We start from the raw sequence: 18,368 nt of genomic DNA on the forward strand, positions 1-18,368 counted from the left end.
CAGGCCCAAACCTTTTGTGGGTACAGGCCCAAACCTTTTGTGGGTACAGGCCCAAACCTTTTGTGGGTACAGGCTCAAACCTTTTGTGGGTGCAGGCTCAAACCTTTTGTGGGTACAGGCTCAAACCTTGTGGGTACAGGCCCAAACCTTTTGTGGGTACAGGCTCAAACCTTTTGTGGGTACAGGCTCAAACCTTTTGTGGGTACAGGCTCAAACCTTTTGTGGGTACAGGCCCAAACCTTTTGTGGGTACAGGCCCAGACCTTTTGTCGGTACAGGCCCAGACCTTTTGTCGGTACAGGCCCAGACCTTTTGTCGGTACAGGCCCAGAGCTTGGTGAGAAAAAGGAGTGTTACTTTGCATCAGGTAAATATTCAAATGTAGAGTGCTCGTTATATTCAAGGAGCCTTGATTTAGATTCCAAAAGGAGTGCCTTGTGAGTCATCTGACTTCATGAACATCTTACTGAATTCAAGATACAAGCTATCGTACCCAGTTTCTCCCTCTCTCCGTCCGTCTCCCTCTCTCTGTCTCTCCGTCCGCCTCTCCGTCGGTCTCCCGCTCTCTCTTTTTTTCTCTCTGATCATGTAACTCAGTTCCCCATTGAACTGGGTTCCACCCACAGTACCTGTTCTCTGTGTCCGGGGGGCACTGCTTCCTGGTCACCTGGCACATTTTCAGGGGGATGGTCCTGGCCTCCTTCAGCTCGGTAGGGGGGGCGTCTGCGCCCTTCTGTGGCGTGGCATGGGGGGAGTCCCAGGGTAGGGGTGCACCGGGCAAGGTGTTCTTAAAGAAGGCTGACATCTCCTTGATGTATTTCACTGTGATAGGAAACAAGAGATGGGGAGAGTTGTAAGGAGGATTCAAATTGAGAGGGAGAAGGAAGGTATGTAAGGTATCATATCAGGTGAATTGGAAGCAGTGAGAGTAAGAACAACTATTGCGACTTTGATACTATAAGGGTCGGTTTCCTAGACACAGATTAAGCCTGTAAACCAAGACTAAAAATCTCCATTGAGAATCGTTTTTAATTCAGAACTACGCCTGATTCGTGTCCGGCAAACCACCCCTCAATGTTTAGCTAATGGAGTGTACTTTAGAAGGTTAATTAGTCAAATGAACTTGGAGTTTGGAGTATAGCCTGGGATCTTATCAATGTTGTGAACTTCATAAGTATTCTCTTTCACTGCTGTGACTTGTGAAGTCACTGAGTCAAATCCAGATCCTCTGCTCACCACGCATCCCTTCTCTCTTACATGGCCTATTCCTACACATGGCCTCCTATTCCTACACATGGCCTCCTATTCCTACACATGGCCTCCTATTCCTACACATGGCCCCCTATTCCTACACATGGCCCCCTATTCCTACACATGGCCCCCTATTCCTACACATGGCCCCCTATTCCTACACATGGCCCCCTATTCCTACACATGGCCCCCTATTCCTACACATGGCCCCCTATTCCTACACATGGCCCCCTATTCCTACACATGGCCTCCTATTCCTACACATGGATTTTATAACACATTTCATGCAATTCCACACATTCTGCCATAGAACGCAGAGAAATGTTTTTAATATGATATCTGAGTGAAACTAACAACAATCAGTGGACCATGATTACTAAGTTTAGATAGCTGGCCGCTAGACTAACACCAATCTAAAAAAGGTTTGCTGACATGGGCTAATTGACTGACTTTCAGTGACTGACATGATGCACAACCAAATGTAGAAATTGGACCTTGTGTATTCTTCTATTCAATAGTAATTTGAGACCCCGACTGAGTTGAAAAAAATATATACAAATTGATCTGATGGCTTTCAAAAGGGAGGCTGCGGGCCGTCAGTTGCCCATCCCTGCCCCGGTCGGTCAGTCAGCAAGTCAGTCAGTGTCAGTGAGTCAGTCAGTGAGTCAGTCAGCGAGTCAGTCAGCGTCAGTGAGTCAGTCAGTGTCAGTGAGTCAGTCAGTGAGTCAGTGAAAGTGAGTCAGTGAAAGTGAGTCAGTCAGCGTCAGTGAGTCAGTCAGTGTCAGTCAGCGTCAGTGAGTAAGTCAGCGTCAATGAGTCAGTCAGTGTCAGTGAGTCAGTCAGTCAGCCAGTGTTGATGAGTCAGTGAGTCAGTCAGCGAGTCAGTCAGTCAGTGATTCAGTCAGTCAGTGATTCAGTCAGTCAGTGATTCAGTCAGTCAGTGATTCAGTCAGTCAGTGACTCAGCGTCAGCCAGTGAGTCAGTGTGTCAGTCAGTGAGTCAGTCAGTGTGTCAGTCAGTGAGTCAGTCATTCAATCAGTGAGTCAGTCTCTCACCCAGACCCCAGTCAGCATTATTCTCACTCACTCACTCACTCACTCACTCACGTTTGTCCATTAAGATTTGGTATAGGGTTAAAACACGTGACTCTCGGAGCCGGAGACTCCTAGTAAAACCAAGCCTACTGGATGGTAATAGCGCTCACCGTTGCCCCTAGTGGCTGTTTGTCAAGTCATCGCCCGATGTCCTACTTCACAGTGGATCTTGCACGACCCGGCTGCTGTCTCTGTGGTCTCAAACACGCTGGTTTAACACCCCTCACACTTGCAAAAGCCCACAAACATGGTTGACTGGGCAACACTTTCACACAACAAACTCTGACCTACACATACGCACATACACACACGCACACGCACACACACACACACACACAAGCACCTGATAGCCCTCCACTGTTTCAAACCTCAGTGACTCCTGGATACTTTGCTTCTACAGTTGAAGTCGGAAGTTTACATACACTTAGGTTGGAGTCATTAAAACTTGTTTTTCAATCAATTTTTCCAACAATTGTTTAATGACAGATTATTTAACTTATAAATCACTGTATCACAATTGCAGTGGGTCAGAAGTTTACATAAACTAAGTTGACTGTGCCTTTAAACAGCTTGCAAAATTCCAGAAAATTATGTCATGGCTTTAGAAGCTTCTGATAAGCTAATTGACATCATTTGAGACAATTGGAGGTGTACCTGTGGATGTAGTTCAGGGCCTACCTTCAAACTTAATTTGCTTGACATCATGGGGAAATCAAAAGAAATCCGCCAAGACCTCACAAAAATAATTGGAGACCTCCACAAGTCTGGTTCATCCTTGGGAGCAATTTCCAAATGCCTGAAGGTACCACGTTCATCTGTACAAACAATAGTACACAGGTATGAACACCATGGGACCACGCAGCCGTCATCCCACTCAGGAAGGAGACGCGTTCTGTCTCCTAGAGATGAATGTACTTTGGTGTGAAAAGTATGCAAATCAATCCCAGAACAACAGCAAAGGACCTTGTGAAGATGCTGGAGGAAAAACAGCCATAAAAAAAACAGACTACAGTTTGCAACTGCAAATGGGGACAAAGATCATACTTTTTGGAGAAATGTCCTCTGGTCTGATGAAACAAAAATAGAATTATTTGGTAGAGGTCGATCGATATATCGGAATGGCCGATTAATTAGGGCTGATTTCAAGTTTTCATAACAATCGTAAACCTTTATTGAATCTTTATTTAACGAGGCAAGTCAGTTAACAACACATTCTTATTTTCAATGACGGCCTAGGAACAGTGGGTTAACTGCCTTGTTCAGGGGCAGAACGACAGATTCAATCTTGCAACCTTACGGTTAACTAGTCCAAAGCTCTAACCACCTGCCTCACGGGGAGACCGCCTGTTACGCAAATGCAGTAAGAGGCCAAGGTAAGTTGCTAGCTAGCATTAAACTTAATCAATCATAATCACTAGTTATAACTAACTACACATGGTTGATGATATTACTAGTTTATCTAGAGTGTCCTGCGTTGCATATAATCGATGCAGTGCCCATTCGCAAAAAAGGACTGTCGTTGCTCCAACGTGTACCTAACCATAAACACCAATGCCTTTCTTGAAATCAATACACAGAAGTATATATTTTTAAACCTGCATATTTAGCTAAAAGAAATCCAGGTTAGCAGGCAATATTAACCAGGTGAAATTGTGTCACTTCTCTTGCGTTCATTGCACGCAGAGTCAGGGTATATGCAACAGTTTGAGCTGCCTGGCTCATTGCGAACTAATTTGCCAGAATTTTACGTAATTATGACATAACATTGAAGGTTGTGCAATGTAACAGGAATATTTAGACTGATGGATGCCACCCATTAGATAAAATATGGAACGGTTCCGTATTTCACTGAACGAATGAACGTCTTGTTTCCGGATTCGACCATATTAATGACCTAAGGCTCGCATTTCTGTGTGTTATTATGTTATAATTAAGTCTATGATTTGATAGAGCAGTCTGACTGAGCGATGTTAGGCACCAGCAGGCTCATTAGCATTCATTCAAACAGCACTTTGGTGCGTTTTGCCAGCAGCTCTGCTATTTATGACTTCAAGCCTAGATTAGGCTGGTGTAACGATGTGATGTGAAATGCCTAGCTAGTTAGCGGGGTGCGCGCTAATAGCGTTTCAAATGTCACTCGCTCTGAGACTTGGAGAAGTTGTTCCCCTTGCTCTGCATAGTTTTTCCCCTTGCTCTGCTGCTTTGAGGGTGGCTGTTGTTGTTTTGTTCCTAGTTCGAGCCCAGGTAGGAGCGAGGAGAGGGACGGAAGCTTTACTGTTACACTGGCAATACTAAAGTGCCTATAAGAACATCCAATAGTCAAAAGTTAATGAAATACAAATGGTATAGAGATAAATAGTCCTATAATTCCTATAATAACTACAACTTAAAACTTCTTACCGGGGATTTTGAAGAGTCATGTTAAAAGGAACCACAAACTTTCATATGTTCTGAGCAAAGAACTTTAACGTTAGCTTTCTTACATGGCACATATTGCACTTTTACTTTCTTCTCCAAAACTTTGTTTTTGCATTATTTAAACCAAATTGAACATGTTTCATTATTTATTTGAGGCTAAATTGATTTTATTGATATTAAGTTAAAATAAGTGTTCGTTCAGTATTGTGGTAGTTGTCATTATTACAAATACATTTTAAAAATGGGCCGATTAATCGGTAGCGGACTTTTTTTTGTCCTCCAATAATCGGTATCGGCGTTGAAAAATCATAAAATCGGTTGACCTCTACTGTTTGGCCATAGTGACCATCGTTATGTTTGGAGGAAAAAGGGGGAGGCTTGCAAGCGAAAGAACAGATAGATAATAAACAGCGAGTAGTAACAGTGTAAAAACAAAATCAAAGGTGGGGGTGGCATTTAATTAATTGTTCAGCATGGCTTGGTGGTAGAAGCTGTTAAGGAGCCTTTTGGACTCAGGTTTAGATTCTGGTTTAGACCAGAGGATGTTACGGAGGAACCAGAGGAGCTCCATTCTGGTTTAGACCAGAGGATGTTACGGAGGAACCAGAGGAGCTCCATTCTGGTTTAGACCAGAGGACGCTACGGAAAGACCAGAGGAGCTCCATTCTGGTTTAGACCAGAGGACGCTACAGAAAGACCAGAGGAGCTCCATTCTGGTTTAGACCAGAGGACGCTACAGAAAGACCAGAGTAGCACCACCCGGGTATCACTGTGGGGGGAGGGGGGGGGGGTGAAGTTGTACTCTCATGGGACAACAGGGGCTTCCTCTGTCCCCCAAAATAGACCCCCTAGTCCAAGGATGGGTAACTTGGATGGGGGTGGGGGCCACAGAAAAGATCTGACCTCATCATGAGGGGTCTGCGTACTCCCCACCACATTGGGAGCAAAAATAAATTGCAACCCCCCTCTTGACAGCCAAGACACATTTTAGCTGACATGGCTAATTGAGTGACTATCAGTGACTGACAGGACCAGAGAAAACTGCTGATGCACTACCACATTTTGAGATTGCACATTTTTTATTCTACTATTCTAGCTTGCAGCAGTAAGTTGAGACCCGAACTGAGTTGAAAATTGATCCGAGGGCCTTCAAATGGGAAAACATGAAGCAGACTTAAAAACCTTCAAAAACCTACTGTACGTAAATATTGTGTGCTATAGCCTGGAGAATTAATACATGTGTCTCGATGACAACATCTTGACGCTCATTTCCAACATTAGAGCTGTTTTCTTAGAGTTAAATCCGCTTTGTGTTTTGTTTCCTTGCCACGATACTAATGAGTATTGCGATACTGGTATTGTCAAGGCCCTATTATATACAGTATAACCCCTAGGTGCATTGTGGGTACTGAGTGAATGGACTTGGATGATAAATGAAACGCTATGTAGAGTTACATAAGTTTAGATGATATCCCAAAAAACTAGGAGCATTTTCTAGATTAATAATATGAGGTATTTTCAATTTCCATACATCACTAATGGCAAATATATAATTTAAACCGAGCAGAACAAATGGAAAGGGAAGGGAGGAGGCCATTGCTGAATAGCTTGGCGCTGTAGAGAGTGAAAGCATCCCGGGGTGGAACATATGACTAAGCTCGATTCAACCAGAGGCAAAAGATGTTTAACAGAATCGAAAAGTTTCCATGAATACCAGTTGCGGGCACATAAATAGCAGGGTTAAAATTAGCTGAGACTGTACTGTTATTACTTTAGTTTATCTGGCAGGCCAAACAAGTAGTTTTGTGTGTGTGTGTGTGTGTGTGTGTGTGTGTGTGTGTGTGTGTGTGTGTGTGTGTGTGTGTGTGTGTGTGTGTGTGTGTGTGTGTGTAGTTTCTTTGCTCCAATTGCAGAATCCCCCGCTAAGCTTTTCTTCGGGACTCTTCACATTTTACCCCTAAATCTAGACCATGTATTTCCTCCCCAATTCAGTTCAACACGGTTCACTTAACAGGAGGCGCTTTTTAAAAGGCACGCTAAATCACCTAATGGGCTAAAAAACACAGCCCAGCAGTCGCCACTTAAATTTCAGAAAAACTGAAAAAGATGGGGTAAACGAACCCACATCTTCCAAATCCCCCTTTGGCGTTATTAATGGGGAAGATGCTATTCTCAAAGGGGGAGAAACTATAGGGGTAAACCATGGCACGATGTGTGTCCACTGGCAACTGGGGGGTGAAGACTGGTATCGTCAGTCAGCACAGTGGTGGTCATTAGTTTCACGTCCTAATTTGGCAAACACAACTCTCCGTTGCCAAGTCAAAGACAAAAATCCTCTGTGGTCGAGCCCCCCTGCTTCCTTGTTGCCGTGGGAGCGACTGGAATTCCATTTCATTAGCTACATTGGGACATTTGAAGCATGCTGTATGCCCCAGTAGCCACTGGAATGTCCCTTTACCTCCCTCGCAAAATGTTCCTGGCAGACAAAACATAATACAGTCCCTACTCCCTAATACAGCCCAGGAATATACCAGAGACAGTACTATACCAGACACACAATACTATACCAGACACACAGTACTATACCAGACACACAGTACTATACCAGACACACAGTACTATACCAGACACACAGTACTATACCAGACACACAGCACTATACCAGACACACGGCTCTATACCAGACACACGGCACAATACCAGACACACGGCTCTACACCAGACACACAGCTCTACACCAGACACACAGCTCTACACCAGACACACAGCTCTACACCAGACACACAGCTCTACACCAGACACGCAGCTCTACACCAGACACGCAGCTCTACACCAGACACGCAGCTCTACACCAGACACGCAGCTCTACACCAGACACGCAGCTCTACACCAGACACGCAGCGCTACACCAGACACGCAGCTCTACACCAGACACGCAACGCTACACCAGACACGCAGCTCTACACCAGACACGCAGCTCTACACCAGACACGCAGCTCTACACCAGACACACAGCTCTACACCAGACACACAGCTCTACACCAGACACACAGCTCTACACCAGACACGCAGCTCTACACCAGACACGCAGCTCTACACCAGACACGCAGCTCTACACCAGACACGCAGCTCTACACCAGACACGCAGCTCTACACCAGACACGCAGCGCTACACCAGACACGCAGCTCTACACCAGACACGCAACGCTACACCAGACACGCAGCTCTACACCAGACACGCAGCTCTACACCAGACACGCAGCTCTACACCAGACACGCAGCTCTACACCAGACACGCAGCTCTACACCAGACACACAGCTCTACACCAGACACACAGCTCTACACCAGACACACAGCTCTACACCAGACACACAGCTCTACACCAGACACGCAGCTCTACACCAGACACGCAGCTCTACACCAGACACGCAGCTCTACACCAGACACGCAGCTCTACACCAGACACGCAGCTCTACACCAGACACGCAGCTCTACACCAGACACGCAGCGCTACACCAGACACGCAGCGCTACACCAGACACACAGCGCTACACCAGACACACAGCGCTACACCAGACACACAGCACTATACCAGACACACAGCACTATACCAGACACACAGTACTATACCAGACACACAGCACTATACCAGACACACAGCGCTACACCAGACACACAGCACTATACCAGACACACAGTACTATACCAGACACACAGTACTATACCAGACACACAGTACTATACCAGACACACAGTACTATACCAGACACACAGTACTATACCAGACACACAGCGCTACTAGCATTTGTTCTATTTTCTATGTGGTTATGTGTGTGTAAACAATGTGTCATAGTTGAAGTCAAGACACAATGTTGGGTTATTTTCACACAGACTTCCGTTGTTCCAGCAATAGAGTATTTATTCTCCTTTTTAACATGTGCAATGAAGTCAAAGCCACATGTGATGTGGAGTGAGTGTGTATTCCTGAACTTAATGGGGTAAGACTGATAAGAGGCAGGCCTGTAATGTGGGTCAGACTATGTGGACTGACTCACTTGGCTAGAATGGGAAAGGAAGTTAGGTATTCCCACCGCCGGACACGATTTAGATCGAAGAGGGATAGGCCAATCATCCACACAGTCCATCTCATTACAATCATCCACACAGTCCATCTCATTACAATCATCCACACAGTCCATCTCATTACAATCATCCACACAGTCCATCTCACTACAATCATCCACACAGTCCATCTCACTACAATCATCCACACAGTCCATCTCACTACAATCATCCACACAGTCCATCTCATTACAATCATCCACACAGTCCATCTCACTACAATCATCCACACAGTCCATCTCACTACAATCATCCACACAGTCCATCTCATTACAATCATCCACACAGTCCATCTCACTACAATCACCCACACAGTCCATCTCACTACAATCATCCACACAGTCCATCTCATTACAATCATCTACACAGTCCATCTCATTACAATCATCCACACAGTCCATATCACTACAATCATCCACACAGTCCATCTCACTACAATCATCCACACAGTCCATCTCATTACAATCATCTACACAGTCCATCTCATTACAATCATCCACACAGTCCATCTCATTACAATCATCCACACAGTCCATCTCACTACAATCATCCACACAGTCCATCTCATTACAATCATCCACACAGTCCATCTCATTACAATCATCCACACAGTCCATCTCATTACAATCATCCACACAGTCCATCTCACTACAATCATCCACACAGTCCATCTCATTACAATCATCCACACAGTCCATCTCATTACAATCATCCACACAGTCCATCTCATTACAATCATCCACACAGTCCATCTCATTACAATCATCCACACAGTCCATCTCACTACAATCATCCACACAGTCCATCTCATTACAATCATCCACACAGTCCATCTCATTACAATCATCCACACAGTCCATCTCATTACAATCATCCACACAGTCCATCTCATTACAATCATCCACACAGTCATCTCACTACAATCATCCACACAGTCCATCTCACTACAATCATCCACACAGTCCATCTCATTACAATCATCCACACAGTCCATCTCACTACAATCATCCACACAGTCCATCTCATTACAATCATCTACACAGTCCATCTCATTACAATCATCCACACAGTCCATCTCATTACAATCATCCACACAGTCCATCTCATTACAACCATCCACACAGTCATCTCACTACAATCATCCACACAGTCCATCTCACTACAATCATCCACACAGTCCATCTCATTACAATCATCCACACAGTCCATCTCACTACAATCATCCACACAGTCCATCTCATTACAATCATCTACACAGTCCATCTCACTACAATCATCCACACAGTCCATCTCATTATAATCATCCACACAGTCCATCTCACTACAATCATCCACACAGTCCATCTCATTACAATCATCCACACAGTCATCTCACTACAATCATCCACACAGTCCATCTCACTACAATCATCCACACAGTCCATCTCATTACAATCATCCACACAGTCCATCTCACTACAATCATCCACACAGTCCATCTCATTACAATCATCTACACAGTCCATCTCACTACAATCATCCACACAGTCCATCTCACTACAATCATCCACACAGTCCATCTCATTACAATCATCTACACAGTCCATCTCATTACAATCATCCACACAGTCCATCTCATTACAATCATCCACACAGTCCATCTCACTACAATCATCCACACAGTCCATCTCATTACAATCATCCACACAGTCCATCTCATTACAATCATCCACACAGTCCATCTCATTACAATCATCCACACAGTCCATCTCACTACAATCATCCACACAGTCCATCTCATTACAATCATCCACACAGTCCATCTCATTACAATCATCCACACAGTCCATCTCATTACAATCATCCACACAGTCCATCTCATTACAATCATCCACACAGTCCATCTCATTACAATCATCCACACAGTCCATCTCACTACAATCATCCACACAGTCCATCTCATTACAATCATCCACACAGTCCATCTCATTACAATCATCCACACAGTCCATCTCATTACAATCATCCACACAGTCCATCTCATTACAATCATCCACACAGTCATCTCACTACAAACATCCACACAGTCCATCTCACTACAATCATCCACACAGTCCATCTCATTACAATCATCCACACAGTCCATCTCACTACAATCATCCACACAGTCCATCTCATTACAATCATCCACACAGTCCATCTCATTACAATCATCCACACAGTCCATCTCACTACAATCATCCACACAGTTCATCTCATTACAATCATCCACACAGTCCATCTCATTACAATCATCCACACAGTCCATCTCATTACAATCATCCACACAGTCCATCTCATTACAATCATCCACACAGTCCATCTCATTACAATCATCCACACAGTCCATCTCACTACAATCATCCACACAGTCCATCTCATTACAATCATCCACACAGTCCATCTCATTACAATCATCCACACAGTCCATCTCATTACAATCATCCACACAGTCCATCTCATTACAATCATCCACACAGTCATCTCACTACAATCATCCACACAGTCCATCTCACTACAATCATCCACACAGTCCATCTCATTACAATCATCCACACAGTCCATCTCACTACAATCATCCACACAGTCCATCTCACTACAATCATCCACGCAGTCCATCTCACTACAATCATCCACACAGTCCATCTCACTACAATCATCCACACAGTACATCTCACTACAATCATCCACACAGTACATCTCATTACAATCATCCACACAGTCCATCTCATTACAATCATGGGCAAGAGGCTTGGTCCTAAATGGCATCCGATTCCTTATGTAGTGCACTACTTTTGACCAGGACTCATAGGGGTAGATAGTAGGGAATAGGGTGCCATTTGGGATGCGAACAGGGAGTAAATCATTCTTCATAACTAATTCAGATATACGACATAACTTAAAAACTTGATTGCTTTGCATAAAATGTCAAGTGGTAATTATATACATTTTCACCAAAGTAGAGAAAGTGAATTCAGCAGCAGAGGAGAAAATGAAGAACTCGACCAGGTTCCACTTAATCTTCCACTTTCCATTGTAGCAGTTAGTTATTACTCTTTCTTTTTTATTACCTCAGATAACCATATCAATATTTGCCTATTGCAAGTGGCCATTGCAAGGTGTAACTTCCCGGCAAAGGAATTAAATTGTTAATTTAACTCTATTTTGTTATTCAGAACTAGACACTGCTCTTTGCAGTCAAAGGTGATGTGAAAGGCAATGTAAATACTATCAATCTGTGTAAACTACCCCTGGCACAATGTAAATACTATCAATCTATGTAAACTACCTCTGGCACAATGTAAATACTATCAATCTATGTAAACTACCCCTGGCACAATGTAAATACTATCAATCTATGTAAACTACCCCTGGCACAATGTAAATACTATCAATCTATGTAAACTACCCCTGGCACAATGTAAATACTATCAATCTATGTAAACTACCTCTGGCACAATGTAAATACTATCAATCTATGTAAACTACCTCTGGCACAATGTAAATACTATCAATCTATGTAAACTACCCCTGGCACAATGTAAATACTATCAATCTATGTAAACTACCCCTGGCACAATGTAAATACTATCAATCTATGTAAACTACCCCTGGCACAATGTAAATACTATCAATCTATGTAAACTACCCCTGGCACAATGTAAATACTATCAATCTATGTAAACTACCTCTGGCACAATGTAAATACTATCAATCTATGTAAACTACCCCTGGCACAATGTAAATACTATCAATCTGTGTAAACTACCCCTGGCACAATGTAAATACTATCAATCTATGTAAACTACCCCTGGCACAATGTAAATACTATCAATCTATGTAAACTACCCCTGGCACAATGTAAATACTATCAATCTATGTAAACTACCTCTGGCACAATGTAAATACTATCAATCTATGTAAACTACCTCTGGCACAATGTAAATACTATCAATCTATGTAAACTACCCCTGGCACAATGTAAATACTATCAATCTATGTAAACTACCCCTGGCACAATGTAAATACTATCAATCTATGTAAACTACCCCTGGCACAATGTAAATACTATCAATCTATGTAAACTACCCCTGGCACAATGTAAATACTATCAATCTATGTAAACTACCTCTGGCACAATGTAAATACTATCAATCTATGTAAACTACCTCTGGCACAATGTAAATACTATCAATCTATGTAAACTACCTCTGGCACAATGTAAATACTATCAATCTATGTAAACTACCCCTGGCACAATGTAAATACTATCAATCTATGTAAACTACCTCTGGCACAATGTAAATACTATCAATCTATGTAAACTACCCCTGGCACAATGTAAATACTATCAATCTATGTAAACTACCCCTGGCACATTGTAAATACTATCAATCTATGTAAACTACCCCTGGCACAATGTAAATACTATCAATCTAAGTAAACTACCCCTGACACATTGTAAATACTATCAATCTATGTAAACTACCCCTGGCACAATGTAAATACTATCAATCTATGTAAACTACCCCTGGCACAATGTAAATACTATCAATCTATGTAAACTACCCCTGGCACAATGTAAATACTATCAATCTATGTAAACTACCCCTGGCACAATGTAAATACTATCAATCTATGTAAACTACCCCTGGCACAATGTAAATACTATCAATCTATGTAAACTACCCCTGGCACAATGTAAATACTATCAATCTATGTAAACTACCCCTGGCACAATGTAAATACTATCAATCTATGTAAACTACCCCTGGCACAATGTAAATACTATCAATCTATGTAAACTACCCCTGGCACAATGTAAATACTATCAATCTATGTAAACTACCCCTGGCACAATGTAAATACTATCAATCTATGTAAACTACCCCTGGCACAATGTAAATACTATCAATCTGTGTAAACTACCCCTGGCACAATGTAAATACTATCAATCTATGTAAACTACCCCTGGCACAATGTAAATACTATCAATCTATGTAAACTACCCCTGGCACAATGTAAATACTATCAATCTATGTAAACTACCCCTGGCACAATGTAAATACTATCAATCTATGTAAACTACCCCTGGCACAATGTAAATACTATCAATCTGTGTAAACCACCCCTGGCACAATGTAAATACTATCAATCTATGTAAACTACCCCTGGCACAATGTAAATACTATCAATCTGTGTAAACCACCCCTGGCACAATGTAAATACTATCAATCTATGTAAACTACCCCTGGCACAATGTAAATACTATCAAATCTGTGTAAACCACCCCTGGCACAATGTAAATACTATCAATCTATGTAAACTACCCCTGGCACAATGTAAATACTATCAATCTGTGTAAACCACCCCTGGCACAATGTAAATACTATCAATCTATGTAAACCACCCCTGGTGCCAGAGGTGGTTCTTGTTGCGCCCATAGCAGGTTGCTGTGGCGAGATGGCTACAGCAATGGGCCTCTTTATACTACACTACTTTCAGGACAAACTAGGTCCAGGAGAGATACAGTACTTGTGTAGTGTAACGAGCAGGGATGCAAACTGCTGAGGGCCCAAAAAGGTTTGTTGCACTGAACCATGCCAAAAGTCCCTGCTAGGGGGAAATGCAGGTTTTTAACTAATTAAACAACAAAGAATATGATCTACATGATCAGTCTCTGTGTGTAAAAAGTGGTTCATGTAAACCTAACTCACAGATAAAACATGTAAAGAAAACAATCCAATGTTATTTGTTGCCTAGACTTTACTGCAAATGACACTCAAGTCTTGAGGAAAAACAATACACTAATATTGCAGTTGACAGTCTTTATAATAGAACACTTGTGATCACACTCATCTAAATATTGCACTTGGGGAAAAAAACTTCTTAAAGTAGAACACACACACACACACACCACACACACAGGTGTTACTGTCAAGTTCAACACAACAAAAACAGTATCTTCGGGCTACACTGCACATTATTATGTTGTACACTTTCTGCCTGTGGACATCTTTTCTTCAATGTGCCAGCAAAAGTGAGAAAGAGGGAAAGTGTATGGTGTTCCTTTCACCTCTATAGTGGCATCCAGCGTAACAGCTACACTTGATCCCTGAATCCACTTGTTTAACAAGCAACGCCTCATTTTCACCTAATTCTCTCATTCTGAAAATTAACCACATACTGTAGAAGGAAAACATTTGTTAACAGATAGTGGTTAGTTCGTTAGCTAGTTAACATTACACAGAGATTGCCAGGGTCCAGTAAGCAACTAACGCGTTATAACTTGAGCAACATGCTGACCAGACCGGACACATCGCGTGTTGCCAAGGTCTAAAATAGAAGTCATTCCTATTTCTGACGCAGATCACGCTGCAAGTCCTGGATCTACTATCTCCTCATTGGTTTATAGAAGCAGGTACCCATGTGCCATCTCCTCATTGGTTATACCCACATGGGTGATTGAAAGACGAAATGTTTTGCCGGTTGTCATGGTAATACTATGAAAGTGTAGATGCCAATCACCAAAGATGAAAAGGCATGGAAGGAGGAGAGATGACGAGAAACGATTCAGTTGGTCGTTTAATATGTGGATTAATTGTCGGAGTAGAGGACCTTGTGCATTTCAGGTAAAATAACAACTCAATGTTTAAATCCCAGGACAAATTAGCTAGCAACAGCAAGCTAGCTAAATAGGAGAAATTAGCTAGCAAGTGCAAGCTAACTAGCTAAATTGCCATACATGTTTAATGCTTTTCGACCTGTCCCCAAATTAATGCCATTGGTTCAGAGTTTGTTTTGATATTTTAACCTGCGTGTCGGGATCGCGTTTGGTGTAGGGGGACAAAATAAATGTATGCACGATGTTGCATGATGGCGCACGCACGCAGCCGGTTTGGGTTCCGTGTAACGGCAAGGAGTTGTATACCAGTTAATACTATAGCGAATTGGTTAGGTTACTAACTTTAGCTCATCTGATGCTGTAACGTTAGCTAGCTCATGTTAGCTGTCTGACTTTATTAGAAAGCTAATTTTCACACCATGAACTCAATTATTTGATCAGATAAATTGGATAATGTCGCTCAACATTTCTCTGGCTAGCTAACAGAGAACTCAATATAGCTAGCAAGATACTTAACGCTAATACTTGTTCCACCACACTTTCTCCCTCACCTCAAACTTTCCAAAGCCAGTAGTTTTTCAGCTCCAGCTCATGAAGTATGCTTCATCACCTTCTCAGCCCAGTCTCTGTGGTCAGGCTCCTCACCTAACGTTACATCTTATTGTTCAGGCAAGCTGCCTTTCCAGAGCGCGCGCTGATGCTGTAACTAGTAAGTTGGTTGTCTCTTCTTTCCTCAGTCGCGTTCTGCGCTGCATTCTGTTGTTATGTAAATGATTGACTGCGCCTTGGATACAGCCAGTATTGCTCCAAACGGAGCATCACTCGTTCGCTTACAGCCAGTAGTGATCCGGGGGTAGTGTGGGAGACATCTATTTTGCCCTGTTAATCAAAAAATATGTCTATAGTATTCTCTCTGGTATGCAATCTGGTTTCTGCTCAGATTATGGATGTGTCACTGCAACCTTAAAGGTCCTCAGTGATGTCACCAATGCCCTTGTTTCTAAGCAATGTTGTACTGCTATTTTTATTGGCTTGCCCAAAGCTTTTGATACGGTAGACCATTCCATTCTTGTGGGCCGGCTATGGAGTGTTGGTGTCTCTGAGGGGTTTTTGGCCTGGTTTGCTAAAGACACAACAAAAACAATATCTTGTCTCTCAAAGAGTGTAGTGTATAAAGTCAGAAAGTCTGCTGTCTCAGCCACTGCCTGTCACCAAGGGAGTACCCCAAGGCTCAATCCTAGGCCCCACACTCTTCTCAATTTACAAAAACAACATAGCTCAGGCAGTAGGAAGCTCTTTCCATTTACATGCAGATGATACAGTCTTATACTCAGCTGGCCCCTCGGATTTTGTGATAAACGCTCTACAACAAAGCTTTCTTAGTGTCCAACAAGCTTTCTCTACCCTTAACTTTGTTCTGAACACCTCCAAAACAAAGGTCATGTGGTTTGGTAAGAAGAATGCCCATCTCCCCACAGGTGTGATTACTACCTCTGAGGGTTTAGAGCATGACGTAGTCACTTCATACAAGTACTTGGGAGTATGGCTAGACGGTACACTGTCCTCTCAGCACATATCAAAGCTGCAGGCTGAAGTTAAATCTAGACTTGGTTTCCTCTATCGTAATCGCTGCTCTTTCATCCCAGCTGCCAAACTAACCCTGATTCAGATGACCAATCTACCCATGCTAGATTACGGAGAGAAAGCTTGTTGGACACTAAGAATCTAGCATTGAGCTTGCAGGTAGCCTAGTGGTTAGAGCATTTGGCCAGTAACCCAAAGGTTGCTAGACCAAATCCCTGAGCTGCCAAGTCTGTCGTTCTGCCCCTGAACACGGCAGTTAACCCACTGTTCCTAGGCCTTCATTGTAAATAAGAATTTGTTCTTAATTGACTTGCCTAGTTAAATAAAAGTGTAAAGACCATGGCTGAAATAATTGTCCCTGCAATAATTACCTCAAAGGGATACTGCACGATTTTGAGATGTATTACGTTTTTCTACTTACCAGATGAACTCATTGATACCATTTGATACCACAGGTGTCCTATACCATTTTTATGTCTCTGTGTGCAGTTTGGAGATAATTGAAGTTAGCATATCATTAGCTTATCGTAATTTCTGGTAGTCTCCAGGTACAGTAGCCAGCTCCTCTCAAACGCAGGGAAATAGACCTTCTAAGTTCTCCAAAGCTGGGGGGTTAGCACTTTGTACTCTATTGTTTACAAGTACAGTACCAGTCAAATGTTTTAGAACGCATACTCATTCAAGGGTTTTTCTTTACTTTTACTATTTACTACATTGTTGAATACTAGTGAAGACATCAAAACTATGAAACACATATGGAATCATGGAGTAACCAAAATATATTTTAGATTTGATTTAGATTCTTCAAAGTAGCCATGTTTTGCCTTTGCACACTCTTGGCATTCTCTCAACCAGCTTCATGATATAGTCTCCTGGAATGCATTTAAATTAACAGGTGTGCATTGTTAAATGTTAATTTGCGGAATTTCATTCCTTCTTAATGCATTTGAGCCAATCAGTTTTGATTTGAACACTTTTTTGGTTACTACATGATTCCATATGTGTTATTTCATAGTTTTGATGTCTTCACTATTATTCTACAATATAGAAAATAGTCAAAATAAAGAAAAACCTTGGAATGAGAAGTTGTCCAAACTTTTGACTGGTACTGTATATGTAACTGCAATATTTAGATTATATTTGTTTGGTTTTAAATGCAGTCATTTTGTTTTTTGCAATTTTCTCAGATGTACATTAATCCGCTGTGCACAACCTCTCAAGTCAACACAGTGGCCAGCTGCGACAATGTGACAGCAT

At 42.3% G+C, this 18,368-nt stretch overlaps 1 protein-coding gene across 2 annotated transcripts in view; it reads right to left on the bottom strand.

Annotated features, from left to right (window-relative positions):
- LOC110528541 (alpha-1-syntrophin) overlaps positions 1–18,368 on the bottom strand; it is a 67,137-nt gene that overhangs the window by 15,187 nt on the left and 33,582 nt on the right. For both annotated transcript variants that reach the window (XM_021610658.3, XM_090241936.1), the window contains one exon: positions 628–820. In XM_021610658.3, coding sequence (XP_021466333.1) covers positions 628–820 — 193 coding nt within the window. The remainder of the gene's footprint in view (positions 1–627; positions 821–18,368) is intronic.

Source organism: Oncorhynchus mykiss, chromosome 7 (assembly GCF_057628025.1).
Source record: "Oncorhynchus mykiss isolate SJ-2025 chromosome 7, ASM5762802v1, whole genome shotgun sequence".
Classification (NCBI taxonomy): domain Eukaryota; kingdom Metazoa; phylum Chordata; class Actinopteri; order Salmoniformes; family Salmonidae; genus Oncorhynchus; species Oncorhynchus mykiss.